The following is an 18,104-nucleotide window of genomic DNA, read 5'->3' as shown; positions in this document are numbered from 1 at the left end:
ACCCTGAGTCTGCAGCCCCTAGTAAGCATTCGCTGCAGGATACCCTGTACACTGCGTCCTGGACAGGAGAACAGGACACAGGCTCCGTGCGCCCACCGACCTTGCCGTGTTTAGAGTCTCTTGACTACGCCAAATCTACAACAGACATACCTAACTACCTCTAGGACCCAGAGGAGCTCCGGGGCACGGCACACCTCTCTAGCCAATCGAATGGCTCAGAGAAGCCTCATTTACATGCAGGAGTGCCGCAGCCAATGGGCAGGGACTTCGGAACTATATTTGCATAGGGGCGCGCCGCGGCCAATGGGCGGGGGTGACGGAGTGGCATTTGCATGCAGGCGCGCCGCGGCCAATGGGCAGCTGCGCGGCGGCGCGGCGCGGCAGCGCACTCGAGCATGGCCGCGGCCGCGGCGGGAGGAGCCCCGGGTCCGGCCCCCGGCCCCGCCAGGCCCGCGCCGGCCGCCCGGAACCCGCCGGCCGTGCCGCGGAGGCGCGGGGACTCCCGGCGCCGCCAGGCCGCCCTCTTCTTTCTCAACAACATCTCCCTGGACGGACGGCCCCCGAGCCTGGGTCCTGGAGGCGAGAAGCCACCGCCGCCGCCGCCACCGCCCACCGAGGCCCGCGAGGCGCCCGCGCCGCCGCCCGCTCCACCTGGAGGCCTCCCGGGGCTGCCAGCCAGACCCGCGCCCCAGGGCCTGCTCAGCCCCACGACGGCGCCCGCTGGCCTTGGCCTGGACGGGCAGCGCCAAAGGTAAGTGGGCTGGACGGGGGCGGCTGCACGCTGGGGTCAGGGTGGCCTACAAGCCTAACCAGCACTCCCGCTGTGTGACCTATGCCCTTGGCAGCCCGGGCACCGGTGGTGGTGAGCCGGGTCCCTCCTCCCAGCTCACAGGGTAGTTGACCTGTGGGTTCGGGAGGAGGTGGGTCCAATTCACCCCGCACACAGGTGTGGTCACCTGGTACCCACCAGCTAACACTCAAGAGGTCTGGGTCAACCGGACTGGTCAGCCCGGGACATAGGGTCAAGATGATCAGCCCAAGATCAAGGGGTTGGGAAACTAGGGAAGGGGGTTCTTTTTCTTCAGCCCATGATGAAGTGTGGCTCTTCAGCCAGCGTGGTCCAAGGGTCCTTCATTCTAGTACTTGAGGGCCCATCACCGCAGCGTGTAAGAGTCAGAGTGGCTTGTAGTCTGTCTGCCCTTGACTGGGGCTAAGGTGATGTGGCAGCATCAGTCCAGAATACAGGAGACAAATTTTGGATTAACTGAAGCTGGTCAGCCTCCAGATGTAGGAAATAATTCCATTAAAGCTGTCAACTCCTGGATATGGGGTCAGCTTTTTACCTTGAAAGTCCCCTGAACATGGATTTCAGAGTTCCCTCAGTCTAACTGACTCTAGACACATCCCTCCCCTAGCTACCCTACACAGGGACTCACGAACACTTTTTACGGGCTGTGTGTCCAACTCAGCTTGTGGACCAGCGTCTTACCTACATGGTCTCATCTCTTCTCAGCCTTGTACACCTGGCCAGACCTCCCTGCCCACTGTCCCACACCTGCTGGACTCAGGGCCTGCAACATGGAACTGTTCTTCCCTGCCTGGATCATTTCTAGGATCCTTCAGCCTAACCCAGGACAGCTCTTATTCCTAACCACTCCTCCCACCCCCAGGCTGCACCTACCAGGCACCATGCTCACCTCAGCCTGCTCAGCCCCCTCTTGCATTCTCAGCCTTCACCTAAAGAGTGACAACAGGCACCGGGGCTGGACATTGAGATCCCTTCTGGACAGGCCCCACTGCTATATATCTGAGCTCCTGCCAGTGGCTGGCTCCCAGGTGCAGGAAGCCCTGGGCTGGTCTGTGGTGGGAAAACATCTGTCTGACATCTAACCCTGCATCACATCTCTGTGGCCAGAAAGGCTTCAGCTTTCTGTGGCTACCACCTCAGCCTACAGGTAGGGCCAGGTCATGCTTCTCCACAGGACGTAGAGGGATACAGTGGGGAGAAGGGGTCAGTTTGTCCCAGAGTATTAGCTGGACCCCCTGTGAAGAGCAGGCTGAAATGTTTGTGGGTGAGGCTCCCATTTGTACCCACACCGCCCTAGCTCTTCCAGCCAGTTGTCCTTGCCCTCCTTCCTCGTTCTGCTCCACTTCATCCTGATCCCTGTGCCGTTGCCCACAATGCAGCTAGCCGCCCATGGCAGACATCTGCTTCCGAGTTCTTGGCGCTCTCCTGGTGGTAGAGACTTGTTCTCCTTGTGTGGTCACAGGCCCTCAGCAGCAGGATGGTGGCTGGCCTCCTGAAGGCTGTGTCACAGTGAATGCAGACCAGCCTTCCTCCATCCAGTACCTCTGTGACCTTGAGCAGCTAACGGGTCTCTTACAGCCTCAGTCTCCTGCTCTGTGGAATAGGCTGACACGCTTTCTCTTTGATCCTAAGGACTCAGTAAAGTTGACACCTTGTTACACCTTGGGCTCGCTCTCAGGAGTGTTTTCTAGCAAGAGACAGAGGCACTGCTGGGTTTCTACATAGGGCTTTTAGAGCTGTTTATTGTCTTGTTTACTGCATGCCTGGAGTAGGCTCATCTCTAGGCTCTATGGTCATGTTCGAAGTGTGTAATCCAGCTACTTGCCCACTGCTGCCTTCTGCTTAGGGCCTGTCTATGCACCTCCAAGGCCATGGTGACAAAGGACACAAACCTGCTAGCTCTCAGTAGTAGTACTTTCCACCCCAGCCCTGGATGCCAATCACTGAAGGTCAGGCTGCAACCTGGAGGTGCTTCTGACCCTGTACATGCCTTGGGTGCCGGTGGCTTATGCTGTGTTGATCCTTCCCCTTGTCTCCATGTGGGGCTCCTCCCTGCGTGTCCTCACAGGCTTTTCTTGTCCTCTTTTTACCTTGATCCCTTCCTACAGTGTCTGTAGCTTAGGTCCCTAATGAGGAGGGGTTTTTGGGTTTTTTTTAAAGATTTATTTATTATATGTAAGTACACTGTAGCTGTCTTCAGACGCACCAGAAGAGGGCATCAGATCTCATTACAGGTGGCTGTGAGCCACCATGTGGTTGCTGGGATTTGAACTCTGGACCTTCTGAAGAGCAATCGGTGCTCTTAATCCACTGTGCCATCTCTTCAGCCCAGAGGGTTTTTTGATGAATCTTTTTGGGCAACTACTTCAACCCATAACAGCCCTGCTTAGTACCTGCTGGAGAAATGAAGAGGAAGGGAAGGTCCCCACAGGGAAGTGACTTTGCAGATTGCAAGTTAATTGCACCCACCATCAGAGAGCCGGGCATAGCCTAGAGGCCGGAGGCTGTGTTCTGCTGTGATCTGGAAGAGGGGCCCAGGCCAGCCCTAAGTAGCAACTGAGCCACTTAGAGGAGCCATTGAGCGACTTGGCACCCGGGCATTAGTCTCTGCCCAGAATCCACTCAGGGGCTGAAAACCACTGGGTAGTCAGTTCTCTAGGACAGCCCAGTGGCTGACCCTGCCTCTGAGGCCCCACTCTTTCTCTGTGAAGCTGCTAGACCACAGGCCTCTCTACGTGAAGTGCTGGGACGGAGCATTTTTGCTTTGCCTAAGACTGAGACTCACCAGGAGACCATGGGGTTATTTGCTTATTTGTTTGTTTTTTAGCAGATACGGGTCTGTAGTGAGCCAAATGATGTGCTCAGGCAGGGGCCAGAGCCCTGGGCCCTGATATGAATGCTGTTGTGGCCTGTGCTTCCTTAGCGGGGGGGGGGGGGGGGGGGGGGGGGGGTCCCAGACCCCTGAGCATGCTGGCCAGGATGGGCTCCTCACTGGGGCTTCTCTGCAACCAGTCATGTGGCAGGTGGCTCCTGAGTCTGCCCCAAGCCTGCATTCTTCCTGGATCCCTAATGGGCACAGAATCAAAGCCACGGGGAGGAGATCCTGCCTAGACCTCTCCCCATCTTCCGGGTCACCAAGTGAGGAAGCCCGTCACATACCAGGCCTGTAGTTAGGTTTCAGGTACTGACTGAAGAGCAGAGGAGGGTGGACTTCAGTGGCAGCAAAGTTGCTAAGGGGCAGTTCTGAGCTATTAAGACAGCTGAACTGCTAAGCGGGTTAGCCCTGCTAGCACCCTCCCTCTCATTCCTGACCCCTGGCCTCTTCATCCCACATCACATGTAGAGGGCTCCAGCAGTGCCATGCGACCATGCCTATGGAGCAAGAGCAGACACTGTCTCATATGTCTGCAGCTTGAGGCACTGAGCGTGGGTCTGCCACACTTGGGCTTGTTTAGTTGTCTGGAGAGTATCAGCTGAGGCAACAGAAAGTCCAGATTGCTCCTCAGTTGTTTATCTGCTTTTAACTATTCTCAAATTGAGATGCCAGGCACGTGTGAACAGTGCAGGAATCTGAGTGTGCAGCTCCTCGAGTATATTTGTGGACATATGCAGTACACTCCAGAGAACAGCCCCTTGGTTTCCTCATACCCTCCTCACCAAGACACCCACTGCTACATAGAGTATCATATCATGCATCATAACACAGACATCCCACATGTCAACCCTTATGCTGGCCAGCACAACTGACTCCCAGTGGGTCAGTTCAGGGCACGCTGTGGGATATGATCCTGTCTTGTCTGTGGGGCACAGTGTCTGCACCAGAAGAACCTGGCCCTGCCTCAGAGTAGCTGAGCTATACACATGAGTTCTACTCCTCTCTTGCCAGCTGTTTGATTTCAGACAAGTTGAATGGCTCTGTACCTCAGTTTCCCTATCTGAAACTGAATAAGAGTAGTGCCTACCAGTACAGTTCTGGTGATTAGATTTACAAATAACATGCTTGTGAGGAAGGAGCAAACCACAGGGAATGAGATGTTGGACAAACTGGGAACATTGTACATGCTCCCGAGGGAGTATGCCATCCCTAAAGGGACCAGAAAATAGCCGGAAGAGCAAGCTGGGTGCCTGAGGAAAGATCGGTCACAGCTCTCCCACACTGTCTCTGAGGATTTGCAAATGAGATCCCAGGGCCATGATCAGCCACCTGGCTTTGCCTGGATAATTACCTCAGGGAATGCCATGACAGGCAGATGGCCCCAAGGGCCTCAGAACAGACTCTTCCCTCAGGTCCCACATTCTGTCCCCCTCAGGCCGGCCCCCCCAACCCCCCTGTGCTTCTAGCCCTTAGCTACTCCCCTCTGGGCAGGTCTGCCAACACACAATGAGCACTCCTGGTTCTCTTAGCCTGCTGTTCTGACTGGTCTAATCCTATCTGTCCTAGGCCCCTAGCCTTTCTCTCTGGCCATGCTTCTTGACAAGTTACCTGAACCACTCTCCTCTAGAGCCTCTAGGATGGTGTCTTGTTCCTCATGCAGCCCAGCTGGTGGCTATGGGGTCCTCTGGAGGTGGCACCAAAAGTGACATCAAAGCACCAGTATGGTAGTTCACACTGGTTGATTTTCTGCAAAATCCTATGGCTTTTGTCATTTAATGGATGTAAGTGACCATGTAAGAAAGAAGGGAGGCCAAGCAGTGGTGGTGCACGCCTTTAATCCCAGCACTTGGGAGGCAGAGACAGGCAGATTTCTGAGTTTGAGGCCAGCCTGGTCTACAGAGTGAGTTCTAAGACATCCAGGGATAAACAGAGAAACCCTGTCTCGAAAAAAAGAAAAAGAAAGAAGGGAGAACCATGGACTGGGTCACTGTGACAGTCTTAGGGTCAACCAGGACCTGGAGTGAATGCCAAGGGTACTGTTTGTGTGCCCTTAGCAGCCAGGGCTCTCTATGCCACCCCTACTCATGTGTAAGTGTCACAGCCTCTGAAGTGTTAGTGTGAGGTAATGGCTCTGTTCCTGTTTCAGCTACAAGCACAGGCCAGAGCATGGTTCAGGGATCTTCATGGCCCTGCCTCACCTCATGTAACCCACTATCCTACTGGAATGGGACCTCAGTTAATGGATGCTGCAGGGACAGTATGTGTCTGGTGGTAAACATATGCAGTTCCCCAGTGTACATGCTCAGGAAATAGCTACTGCCACACATTTGTCATAGGCCAAGGACTTGTGCACAGTAAGCACACAGGGCACCCTGGGAGCACCTTCTTGCACAAATGAAGTCTAGAGCCATTCCAAAGTCCCTGCAGACAGGGGCTGGTAAATTATATGTATGAATGTTTTATTTGTATGTCTGTCTGTGTACCATGTATTTGCTTAGTACCCACAGGGGTCAAAATAGAGTGTTTGATCCCTTAGAACTGAAGTTACAGATGGTATTGAGCCACCATGTAGGTGCTAATGATTGAATCTAGGTTTTCTGGAAGAGCAACCAGGGTTCTTCACCATTCAGCTGTCTCTCCAGCCCCAAACAGCAGACTTTTATTTCTCACATTCTGGAAGCCAGAAGCCCAAGAAGGTGTGGCAGGCTCCCTTTGAGGCCTCACCCTTGGCCTCATAGACTTGTCCTCCCTTGTCATCACATGGTCCTCCCTCTGTGTGTCTGTGTCCTAATCTTAAGGACTCCAGTCACACTGGATTAAGGGCCACCCCAGATAATCTCTTTAAAGACCATATCTCCAAGCTCAGTTATGTTTTGAGGTCCTAGGGTTAATATACAAATATGGGTGTGGGACACATAATCTCACCAGCATCCCAGTGTGAAGGACCTGTTTCTTATGGGACATGATCAGATCTGCAAGTGCCTATATGAAAGGCCTGGGGTCTTACTTTTAGAAGTTTCTGGTAACAGCTGAAGTTCAGCCTGTGTGGTAGTTTAGCTTCTCCATATGAACCTTCCTTTCCATACCTCCACACCTGACGTGGAGATATTTTTCTTGTCCTCAAGGATAAGCATTTCTGAGCTACAATACCTTAGACCTTTGGCATGGCTCATGGCTAAATTTCCAGGTCCAGCTAGAGGGCTCACTGATCAATGAACTTGAGCTTAGTCGCATCAGATACACCCATAAGTCAGTGGAGCCTTTAATGTTGTAGAAGAGCTCCCCACCTGTAAATCTGGAAGGACGGACAGGCAGATGTGATTGGGAGCTTTCAGGGAAAATACAGCACTGGGGACTGACTGACTGAGTCTCCCATGCCTTGGAATCCCTCTGCACCCCACCAGCCACAGAACCCTAAAGGAAGCTATAGAGAGGTCCTGGTTTTGAGTCCTCGTTGGCATTCCTGCCTGGGGCTTCTGGCTCAATGCCAGTCTGGGCTTTCCTCTCCAGGTACCTGGAAGCCCTTGATGTCAGGCTCACCTTTCCTCTGTGTCTTTCTTACCTCTGTGCCTTTGCCTGCTGGCCTCCAACACCACTGGAGGCTGCTGCTTTTTTTTTTTTTTTTTTTTTTGGTTTTTTGGTTTTTTGGTTTTTTCAAGACAGAGTTTCTCTGTGTAGTCCTGGCTGTCCTGGAACTCACTCTGTAGACCACAATGTCCTCGAACTCAGAAATCCGCCTGTCTCTGCCTCCCAAGTGCTGGGATTAAAGGCGCGTGTCACCACCTGGCCACTGGAGGCTTCTTAACTATGACTTAGCTACTTTATGCTCTGTGCCCACTGGGTGAGAGGAACTTGGTACACAGTGAGGCACAAGGAAACTATTCGTACATGTAGCAGCAGTTAGTACAGCTGAGGCACCATCCCCACCAAAAACACTGTCAAACACACGTCGCAGTACCACCGCTATCCCCAGCAGTAACTCCACAGCCATCAACATCCGTACCATCCCCCGCAGTACCTTCTTCATCATCAATGTTCTGAGTGGGTGTTTTCCTAACAGTGCTCTGTGGCAGTACTTGGCCTCATCTGCTGCACTTTCAGAATGTTTTTGGTGACGAGCATGATTACCTATGGATCCTACTGCAGGGAAGAGAGGAGAACCAGTGTCAGTGCCTTGGCAGTTGTGTGTCCTGGAGAACCCTTTGGCTGCTTTGAGCTTGTCAGAAGGGCCACACATCTTACACAGGGCAGACAGTTTAGCAGAGCTGGGTCTGAGGGAGGCTGCCCCTCATGCAGTCATCCCACAGGCTCGTGGCTCAACTCTTTATTTGAAAATGCCTGCACAATTGCTGAGGTCCAGGCAGGAAGAGGGTAGCTCATATGTGTTCCAGCTTCTGTTTGGGAAGCCTCAGACTGTATACCATGGTGAACTCCTTGGACAGATACCTACTTTCAGGACTATCTTGGATTGAGGACTAGTGTGAGTGCTTGACATTGTCACTAAACCTTAATGGCCCAGACATCCTGCATGCAACAAGCTGAGTCAGGTGCATTTGACGGGTGAGCTCTAGGGGCTGGGGTCTAGCTTACTGGTAAAGCAACTTGTCTGCCATGTGTGAGACTCAAGATCTTCAACATGAAATGCATGTACTCAAATGCACGCACGTGTATGTATACACACAGATGCTGTGGCAAGAAGTAACTGAATTGTAGCATTTTGTGACCCTTTGTCACAATGATTCATGCCACAGTTCTCCTGGTGACTTACAGGAAGTTATGATATGTGAGTGAGTGGCTTTTGAAGGAGTTGCTTTTCTATGTAATCCCACCAGGCAGCAGTGGAGGCTGGAGGATTAGGAGTTCAAGGCCATTTGTAGCTACCTATTGAGTCTGTAGAGCATGTGAGACCCTGTCTTTAAAGTTAAATAATAACAAAACAAAAAGAGAAAGGTCTCATATAGCCCAGGCTAGCCTCAGACTCACCGTCATCCATACAACCATGCCTAGCTGCTCCTTATTTTTCCTTTAATAATAAGAGAATAAAGATGGGAAGCTACACGGCTCGGGTCTGGCTACGGCCCTCATTCTTAAGGGCTGTGTGAGGGAGTCACACAGTGTTCGGCACACCTCAGCCTCACCTTGAGGCTCCTGCTGACTCTGTGCTTTCAGGGCGCCCTGGCACAAACTTGTCAATGGCAGAGGTCTCTGGCAAACTTCAAGCTCGGAACCACAGACCACCTCTTCCCTTCCCACACTGAGCTTGTAGCTTTGCTGTTGCTTTCACTACTGTGTTCTGTAAGAACCAGACGGTCTGTCACTGACTAGTCATTTGACCATGGGACTAAAGACTTGAGTTTGTTGTCCTGGTGTAAAGGTGGGGTCTCATTTCTCAGCCTGAAGAAGCCTGTTCTGGCACACAGTGCTGGGAAACTGCCTCCCATGTCCTGGCCTCCTGGATACAAGCATGGACGGTCCAGGAGCCAGCATGACCCACAGGGACCAGTGCTCCCATGTCCTGGCCTCCTGGATACAAGCATGGACGGTCCAGGAGCCAACATGACCCACAGGGACCAGTGCTTCCATGTCCTGGCCTCCTGAATACAAGCATGGACGGTCCAGGAGCCAGCATGACCCACAGGGACCAGTGCTTCAAAGGCAGAGCTGTTACCTTCCTTTAGTGACAGTCACCAACAGGTCTTCCTGAGCAGCAATATGGAACTAGAACTCCAAGTCCACAGGAAATCTTAGTTGCACATTTGGAAAAGAATGATCTAGACCCAGGAGCAGCTCCTGGGGGGAGGGTGGTGGTGTCTGTGTGTGCGTAAATCTCTTTGTATTTGTTTATGTGCATTCGTGTGTGTGTGTGTGTGTGTGTGTGTGTGTGTGTGTGTGTGTGAACTGCCATGCACTAGATGCTTTGCTTTAGGAAAGGCTGGCAACCTTGTGACAGGGACAAGGACTTCCCCACGCTGCAGTTTTGCTTTACAGGGTCTTGAAGCCTCTTGGTTTCATGCCAGCCCTCCCTGCATATTCCCACACTAGCTCAGTTCTGCTCAGGGACCTACCACAAAGGCTTCCTGGAGTCTGTGTGTCTCTTCTGAGGCCATGATGTCTTCCTACAGGAGACGAGTCACATCTCAGCGCTGTTCCCTTGAGTTTCTGGAAGACACAGTGGGATGTGCCTCGGTGCAGAGGTATACACCCTACCTGCCCTTGCTCCAAGGCCTCTGACCCCAGGAGCCACAAGAAGGTCCAAGGAGGGCAAGAACGACCTGCTTTTTACCTTACAGAACCAAGCACGCATCTGGATCACCAAGACACAAAGGCCTAAAGAAAACCCACTTCATCAAGAACATGAGGCAGTATGATACAAAGAACAGCAGGTAAGAGTGTGTAGAGCCTGGCCTAGGACTGCCCACTGTGCTCCCCACACTGTGGGACCAGGCCATATCTGTGGAGGCCAAAAATATGAGACCTGGGCCCTGCCCTTGTTGGCAGCAGTACCTTCAGTTCACGGGGCTCCTGCTCCATTGCCCATGGCCTGTCACCTGACCCTCTATATTAGTTGGACACTGGCCTGCATAGCCAGGCCAGCAAGTCACTATTGTATAATCCCAGGGAAGGGCCACCAGCTGTATACAAATCTTAAGAAAAAGAGAATAGGGGCCGGGCGGTGGTGGCACACGCCTTTAATCCCAGCACTTGGGAGGCAGAGGCAGGTGGATTTCTGAGTTCGAGGCCAGCCTGGTCTACAGAGCGAGTTCCAGCACAGCCAGGACTACACGGAGAAACCCTGTCTCAAAAAAAAAAAAAAAAAAAAAGAGAGAATAGGGACAGCAAAACTGCCTCCCACCCCCAACTGTGCCCAGGATAGAAGATGAGGCCATATTTGGGGAGCATATACAGGATAAGACATGGTTATACTTGGCAGCACTAAGAGTCACATTGGGGACACACAGATGGAGATGAAGTATATTGGGGGACATGGGAAGCTTAACTCAAACTGGTATTTGGCTCCCCAGAACAGTGCTAGGCTAGAACCTGGGCAGCTGCCTATGCCTGCGCTGGTGCAGGAGCAGTGCTTTGGGTATGTCCCTTGGCAACACATTACCTGTCACTCTGATCTCAGAGTCCCCTTCCCCACTGTAGGTCACCCTGATAAGTGTCCCAGGAAATGTTGCTGCAGGACATGGCCAGAGGTAGCTCCCTGCAAATCCTAAGTACTGAGGCAGGGTGGCCTATAGTTACAGCTTTGAGCATCCAGGGTCCCCAGTCCTAAGCCCCCCTGGATAGCTGAGTTCTGTATTAGATCTGGGTGCTCTCTATTAGCAGTAGGCCTTGCATTTGTCTGGACTCTGTAGCCTATTGCTAATGAACTTTGGCAGCTTCCTGTGCCCTCTCTTTGTGCAAAGGAAGCTACCCTTTCCTGGGTAACCTGTGCCCCCAAGAAATATGAACTCTATTGCCCTCTACTTGAGAACAGGGAGCTTCCTAAGCAACTCTAGTGAATCTGGCCCAAGTGTTGAGATGCCAGGCCTGGCTTCCGGAACCCAAGTCCCCTTGGTGACTCTAGTGAACCTGACCCAAGTGTTGAGATGCCAGGCCTGGCTTCCGGAATCCAAATCCCTTTGGTGACTCTGGCAGTTTCCCATCACCCAAATGTAGACAGGACAAAGTTCCTGCCCTGCTCTGACCTGGGCCTCCCACAGGATTGTACTCATCTGTGCCAAGCGGTCCCTGTGTGCAGCCTTCTCAGTCCTGCCCTATGGAGAGGGCCTACGGATCAGGTAAGAGAATACCCATGCTGCATACATGGGTAAGCCCTGGTCCTGCTGAGCACAGCCAGTGCAGCCTGCCTCATGGGTGTAGGCTGGGGCCTTAGACTCATGGGATCAGCATATCATCTCCTACCACAGCCCAGGAACTTGCATTCCAGGCTGTGATTCCCCAGAGCCATAGGTTCTGTTCAAACTATCTGTGTGTGTGTGTGTCGGGGGTGTAGATGTATAGATAGATAGATGGATAGAGCGATAGGCGGGCTACATGTAGGTTAGCCATATATAGGTTGACTATATACAGGTATGTATCAGTAGGCTATATATAGCCAAACTATATATAGGTTGACTGAGATATTCCTGAACCTTTCTCAAATAAGCTCCTAAAACCTTGTGACCAGCCCAGGCAATTGTGTCCAGAGTGTAATTCAGGGAGGAAGGAAACAGCTGTTGGGGCGGGGCAGTGTTGTGTGTGACCCCACAGAACAATAGTCGGCACAGAGAAACCTCCTGTCCAGAGTGGGGGATAGCCAGTTCTCAGGATCCCAGGCCAGCTGCTGAGCTGTGTGACTGCAGTTGAAGGGATTGAGGCACCTGGGAAGCAAATTTAAGACAAAGTTCTGGTAAGTGTTCAGGGATGTTCCAGAGTGGTGGCTCCCAGATGCTATGCCAGATGACATCTGCCCTGTCATCCACGGGGCAAGAGTAAGATACAGGCTGCCCTCAGGTTAAGCCTTCTGCCATGCGCCTCCAAGGTCATGCCCATCCCCTTCTCCTGTGTTGAGGACTTCATGGCAGGAGCACTCTGTGGGTGGATGAGCAGACTAATCTGCATGTGGATTCATTGTGGGCTGAGCATCCACCCATTGACTACAGGCAGAGGGACTACAGCCCTCCCTCTCATATACATTGCAGTGACCTGAGGGTGGACAGCCAGAAGCAGAGGCACCCATCCGGCGGCGTTTCTGTTTCTTCTGAGATGGTCTTTGAATTGGAAGGCGTTGAGCTGGGAGCAGATGGAAAGGCAAGAGCCCTGTGGCCAGCCATTGGCCAGCAGAGTTAGGCAGACAGGTGCTGCACGTTAAGATTAAGACACAGTATTGGTAGCAAGCCACACCCCATCACACCTGTCACTAGCTGGCTCATGCCACCCAGAGAAAGGGACTAAGAGTACACCATACATGGCAACTGCTAGCTGTGGGTAACCCAACTGTTCTCCCTAGGTTCTCCATGTATAGCCTTGCTTCTAAACAAGTAGGCCAGAGGTCTTCCAAGACAGAGAGACTAGCCCGGCTACAGACTGCAGATTAGGGATGGAAGCTAGTGCTCTGACCTGAGAGTACCCATTCCAACTGGGTAGCAGCATGACTTCAGGCTCCTCACTGGAGGGCAGAGGGAAGCAGAACTTAGTTGTACTTTCTGGCCTGGGGAGCAGGACTGAGCTCTAATGTGATTGCCTTTCCAGGTCGTGTCTTATGCAAAGTTCCTGTACCCTACTAATGCTCTGGTTATACACAAGAATGACAGCCATGGCTTGCTGCCCCAGCCTCGGCCCAGCATCCCCCGGGCTCCACCAGGTTCAAGACACAAACCTGTGCCTACCAAGTCAACACCAGCTGGCACAGAACTAGGTAGCTGAGATGTCTTCACCATGGCACAGTGACGGGCAGACAGCAGTATACGCCACACTCATGCTTCTGCACTGAGGCTTCTCAGAGGAAAGGATTTCAGATAATGTGGCCCTAAGCTCTGCCTAAGTCAGGCAGAAGAGAGGGTCAGTGTGGGAAGGGGGCTCTGTCCAGACGTCACTTCTTTACCTAAGCCTGGGAGTCTTACTGCCATGCCTCTTCATTGGCTGCAGTGGGAGAGGGGTGGTGTGGGTTCTGATCAGGATCCAGGGTGTCAATAGCTGCCTCTGCCAACAGGAAGTGACGTGGGAGATGCAGTAGAGTACAACCCCAACCTCCTGGATGACCCACAGTGGCCGTGTGGGAAGCACAAGCGTGTACTCATCTTTGCTTCATACATGGTGAGTTCCATAACCCTAAAATAGTTCAGGGTTCACTGAATGAGCACCAGAATCTCAGAACAGCCATCCCAGGGTGCCTTGTCCCCACCCAGCACCAACAGGTAGTGGGAAGGGTCATAGCCAAGGGCAGTGTGCCAAAGCAGGATAGCCAGCCATGCTGGGTATCTCCTGGGGTCACCTCTGAATGCCTGGCAGACTGGGCCTATTATCCACACAAGACAAACTGAGGCATCTTATCTTCAGAAATGCAAGCACCTCTCTGAAGTCCCACATGCTCACATCTGTACATCCAGGCTTCAGGGCATCCATTCCCAAGCATCTTGCCCTACTTACCTCTGCTTCTGTTATAGACCACCGTTATAGAGTATGTGAAACCTGCAGACCTCAAGAAGGACATGAACGAGACCTTCAGGGAGAAGTTCCCTCATATCAAACTGACATTGAGCAAAATTAGGAGGTAAGGGTGGGCTAGGCACATACCCTTTCCCAGCCACCTAACCAGGTTCTGGGCTTTCTCCATGTGTGCTGACAGCCCACAGCACATGGCACAGTGGTGGAAGGGTGGTCGCTGCTTCATCATAGTCTCATGACATAGATTTGCCCCAAGGACATGGTTCCCATCCCACCCACAGTTTAAAACGGGAGATGCGGAACCTTTCTGAAGAGTGCAGCTTGGAGCCTGTGACTGTGTCCATGGCCTATGTATACTTTGAGAAGCTTGTACTGCAAGGCAAGCTCAACAAACAGAACCGCAAACTGTGTGCTGGCGCCTGTGTTCTGTTGGCTGCCAAGATCAGCAGTGACCTCCGCAAGAGTGAAGTGAAGCAGCTTATTGACGTGAGTGCGAGGTGTGCACAGCAGGCACTGGGCCTTAGATGGGGACACAGCCGGAGCTAACCCACTGACCCTTTGTCTCCTTCACTGCAGAAGCTGGAGGAGAGGTTCCGGTTCAACAGAAAAGATCTCATTGGATTTGAGTTCACGGTGCTTGTGGCTTTGGAACTGGCCCTGTACCTCCCAGAGAACCAAGTGTTACCTCACTACAGACGCCTCACCCAGCAGTTGTAACCCCACAGGGAGGCTGCTTTGGCAGGATGGCGAGTAGCTTAGCTAGAGCACTGACTGTGTCCCTGTCTCTCCTCCGCTTGCCCCTCACAGCCCACAGCAGTTCTTGGCTTCCTTTGAAAGAGACACTTTTATTTTGGGGTACACCACACCTCTACCCTGAGACCCTGTTGATTTTCCTGAAGCAGATGAACAGTATGGGACTTGGTTTGCTTTCCATGTGCCTGAGGCCAAGCCTGGTTTATATTGTGAATCTTGAGGTCCAGCCTTCACTTTGCCTAGCCATGAAACCATTCCTGTAGAGACTTAGGTGTCCAAACCTTCTGAATATGCTGCACTTGCCAGGCTTGTCTTCTGGTGCCTCCACCCAGGCAAAATTCCCCATCAGCACTTTATTTTTGGTCAAGATACAGGAAAGGGCAGACACCTTGACCCATTCTGAGTCTGCTCTTACTGGACTTTGTTAAAGCATCTGCCACTGTGAAACCCATGCCATCATGCACAGCAGTGCTTGGCCAACACCACCACACACACACCCACCCCAGCCTCCTGCCAGCACAACTTTTCCCTGCTGTTGTGTTACTTGACTGTTTAAGACAACCACTGACTGGGCTCTTGACTTTCCTAAGCAATATCATGATGGAGAAAGGTATTGTAACTTGAGATTTGGTCTCTATGGGAACAATGATGGCCCATTAAGGCCTGCTGCTGACTTTGAACCATACTTCCATCAAGCAGACAGAACTGACCCTGCTGCCAACATCAATGAGTCGATGTCATCTAGGCCAACCTGCTTGTGTGCGGACTGGGCCACTTTCTCCCTGCTGACACCAGACAAGAGCCATCCTCCGCAGGCCTGTTATCTATCCTTCCTTAGAAACTGGTCACCAGCCTGGCAGATGCCAGCCCCACTGCTCTCAAGTGCTTGGTTCCACAGCCTCCTATCCCAGAAATGCTCATCCTCTCAAGCTTGACACCACCCAACTACCTAGGCCTAGTAGGTCAGTAACAGGAACCTCAAAGGATAGTAAATACCAGTCTTTTATCCTGTCCGTGCTTATGCTTGTGTAAGCATGCCATGTGCTCAGAGCCAGCGGTTATGTAAACAGGTCACATCTTCAGGGTAGCCCCATCATTTTGCTTAAAATGAACTTCCTAGATATGGCTGACTGATGGGACAAATGTTAAAGCTGGCAAACAATTTAAGCCTCTAGATTTATGTAGTAAGGCATATTCTGTCCCTCCTTGCCCTCAACAACGCTAAGAGGAGCTGCTGGCATGTGCTACTGAGCACTGTTAAAACGAAGCCGACCCTTAAACCAAACAGGCTAAACAGACTCCAATAGACTTGAGTCCAGAAATTTGAGGTATGTTCGTGGTGTCCAGCTGGACTGTGACCCAATGCCACAGACCTGGTGCTGCACCCTCAGCACTCAACAGGACACAGCTGTGTCAGACCTCACAATGTTGTTTATGTCCAGAAGGTTTTGAATGGAAGGTGTTAAAATGTTTTTGTTAAAGTAAAACTTGTTTTTGCAACGTATTTCCTTGCTTGTCTCCTTTCAGGTAAGTGTGCTGCCCCTTTTCTGGTCACAATAAGAACACCAGCTCTACATAATAAAAACAGTAAAAGCAGACTTAGCTGTCACAGGTACAGCTTTTATTTGTTACAAATTATTCCTGATTTCTTCTGCTCAAAAGTTCCTAACAAAGGAAAAAAAGTAGTATTAAAAGCTGTATTATTTCTTGGGACATCCCAAGCCACTCAACCCCAATGTGAGATTCCCCCACTTACTTTGAGACAATTGCGTCAGCCTTAGCCAGTCGGAGAATAGAGTCATCTGACTCACCCTTCAAAATTAAAAACAGATACCTGAGTATCCTCACAGAGCTGGGCTCCCTGCTTAGCAGACCCAAAATTATATCCCCAAAAAGAAATGGACACCCTCACAGCTCAAGTATTCACAAGGCACAACTCACCATCCTGCGAATGGCTCCGCAGATGCCGTAGGTTTTAAACTGGCCATTAAACCGGCCTGTGTTCCGGTCAACCTGGGAAAAAAGAAGAGGTTGGGAGATTCGACCCCACTCCACGCTTTCGGTCAACCCTTGATGTTAGGAAACACCAATGAGAAGAGCCAGACAGAGGCCTAACTGCCTCATAATTCCTTCCCTCGGGGACTAGCCTCACCGTCGGGTTCCCAGCTCACCTCGGCCACATTCATCTGGATGGATGCGTGGTCCTTGGCAGCAATGATGCGGTTGCTCGCGGAGCTGAGTAAAGAAATCCGCAGTGCGTTTAAACAGGTCATGAGAGAACAGTGGATGAAAGGGAGGGGGGATAGTGGGCGCCGAAAAAAATGGAGCCGCAGATGCTCACCATTTCCGCGGCACGTACAGGTCCACAAACTCGCCGGCGTCGTTCTGCATTCTGAGGCCGTCCCTGCAGAGTTACCACGTGGGTCTTGAGGCTGGTCAGGCCCGCACTCCGAGTCTGCCGGCCCAAGCAGACCCATGGCCCCCGCCCCAAGCCCTCCTGGCCATGTGACCGCGACCTCCCCAACCACGCCGCGCCCGGCCCGGCCCGGCCCGGCCCAACTCGCGCCCACAGCCCGCCGCGCGGCCTACCTACTCACTGGTCCAGCGAGAGCGCAGAAAGGAAGTGGCTCGTTCCTCCGCAGCACTATTGGGCAGGAGGGGGCGGTTCGTCGGTAAGTGCTTCCGGGCCACGCTAACTGTATCCACCATCCCGGAGGCCGGTTTATGAGTTTCAACTTCCGCTTCCGGTGCGAAGACACCCCTGCTCTTTCGCACAAAGCGCAGGCGTAGGTCCCTGGCTCCGCCTCCGACCAAGACACGCCTCTTTCCTCAGACTCCGCCTCCTCCGCGGAGTCCAGCCCCTCCGTCCTGTGCCGGTTGGATTGGACTTGGCGTGTCTGCCAGCCGCCCTCGAGGATTGGAAGGTTGTCAGAGGAAACCTGCCCGCTCTGCTGGAACGCTAGCGACACAGACCTGGGGCGCTTCCGGGAAGCCGCTGCCAGAACCTGGGGGAGGAACGGCCGAGCGCGGCGGAGGGAGGCTGGAACGGGAAGCCCAGTCCTTGGAAAGGGAAACTGAGGTCGGATCAAATGAGCTGGACCACTGGCTTTCCTCTGCACACTCATTCTCTTCAAGAACCCTCTACTCACCCTGCGAACTGAACTGCGTCCTCGCTATCCTTCCCCTCCTCACCCCAGGCCCTGCCCCACTCCTCTGGCTCCAGCAGCCACACGATCCACACGCCTAGGGAAGAGAGTCTGGCCTGAGAGTGCCTGCCATTAATCTCAGCATTCGAGATGCCGAGGCAGGTGGATATCTATTTGAGGCCACTCTGGTCTACACAGTGAGTTCCTGACTCCAAAAAAAAAAAAGAAAGAAAGAAAGTTTCCACCGGGCAGTGGTGGCGCACGCCTTTAGTCCCAGCATTTGGGAGGCAGGTGGACTTCTGTGTTCGAGGCCAGCCTGGTCTACAGAGTGAATTCCAGAGAAACCTTGTCTCGAAAAAAAGTTCTC

General features: G+C 52.5%; 2 protein-coding genes across 3 annotated transcripts; one reads left to right on the top strand and one right to left on the bottom strand.

Moving 5' to 3' along the window:
- Positions 1 to 391: 391 nt before the first annotated feature.
- Cables2 (Cdk5 and Abl enzyme substrate 2) lies at positions 392 to 16,095 on the top strand. The gene is made up of 10 exons (XM_031372970.1): positions 392 to 751; positions 9,806 to 9,877; positions 9,974 to 10,066; positions 11,393 to 11,470; positions 12,374 to 12,482; positions 12,924 to 13,089; positions 13,384 to 13,487; positions 13,838 to 13,944; positions 14,120 to 14,324; positions 14,415 to 16,095. The coding sequence occupies exons 1-10, from the start codon at positions 396 to 398 to the stop codon at positions 14,553 to 14,555; spliced, it is 1,431 nt and encodes a 476-aa protein (XP_031228830.1). The 5' UTR covers positions 392 to 395; the 3' UTR covers positions 14,556 to 16,095.
- Positions 16,096 to 16,185: 90 nt separating this feature from the next.
- On the bottom strand, positions 16,186 to 17,274 carry Rps21 (ribosomal protein S21). 2 transcript variants are annotated; one of them, XM_031372971.1, is made up of 6 exons: positions 17,181 to 17,274; positions 16,933 to 16,995; positions 16,763 to 16,826; positions 16,533 to 16,604; positions 16,348 to 16,403; positions 16,186 to 16,256 (listed from the first exon to the last, which is right to left on the bottom strand). In XM_031372971.1, exons 2-6 carry the CDS (start codon positions 16,980 to 16,982, stop codon positions 16,247 to 16,249), a joined length of 252 nt encoding a protein of 83 aa, XP_031228831.1. In that variant the 5' UTR covers positions 16,983 to 16,995; positions 17,181 to 17,274; the 3' UTR covers positions 16,186 to 16,246. The 2 variants fall into 2 exon arrangements, with proteins under 2 accessions (XP_031228831.1, XP_031228832.1); XM_031372972.1 differs by having other exon boundaries at positions 16,933 to 17,016; positions 17,181 to 17,245.
- Positions 17,275 to 18,104: the final 830 nt, after the last annotated feature.

This window comes from Mastomys coucha, unplaced genomic scaffold (assembly GCF_008632895.1).
Source record: "Mastomys coucha isolate ucsf_1 unplaced genomic scaffold, UCSF_Mcou_1 pScaffold15, whole genome shotgun sequence".
Taxonomy (NCBI): domain Eukaryota; kingdom Metazoa; phylum Chordata; class Mammalia; order Rodentia; family Muridae; genus Mastomys; species Mastomys coucha.
This window is presented reverse-complemented; position numbering and strand designations above follow the sequence as displayed.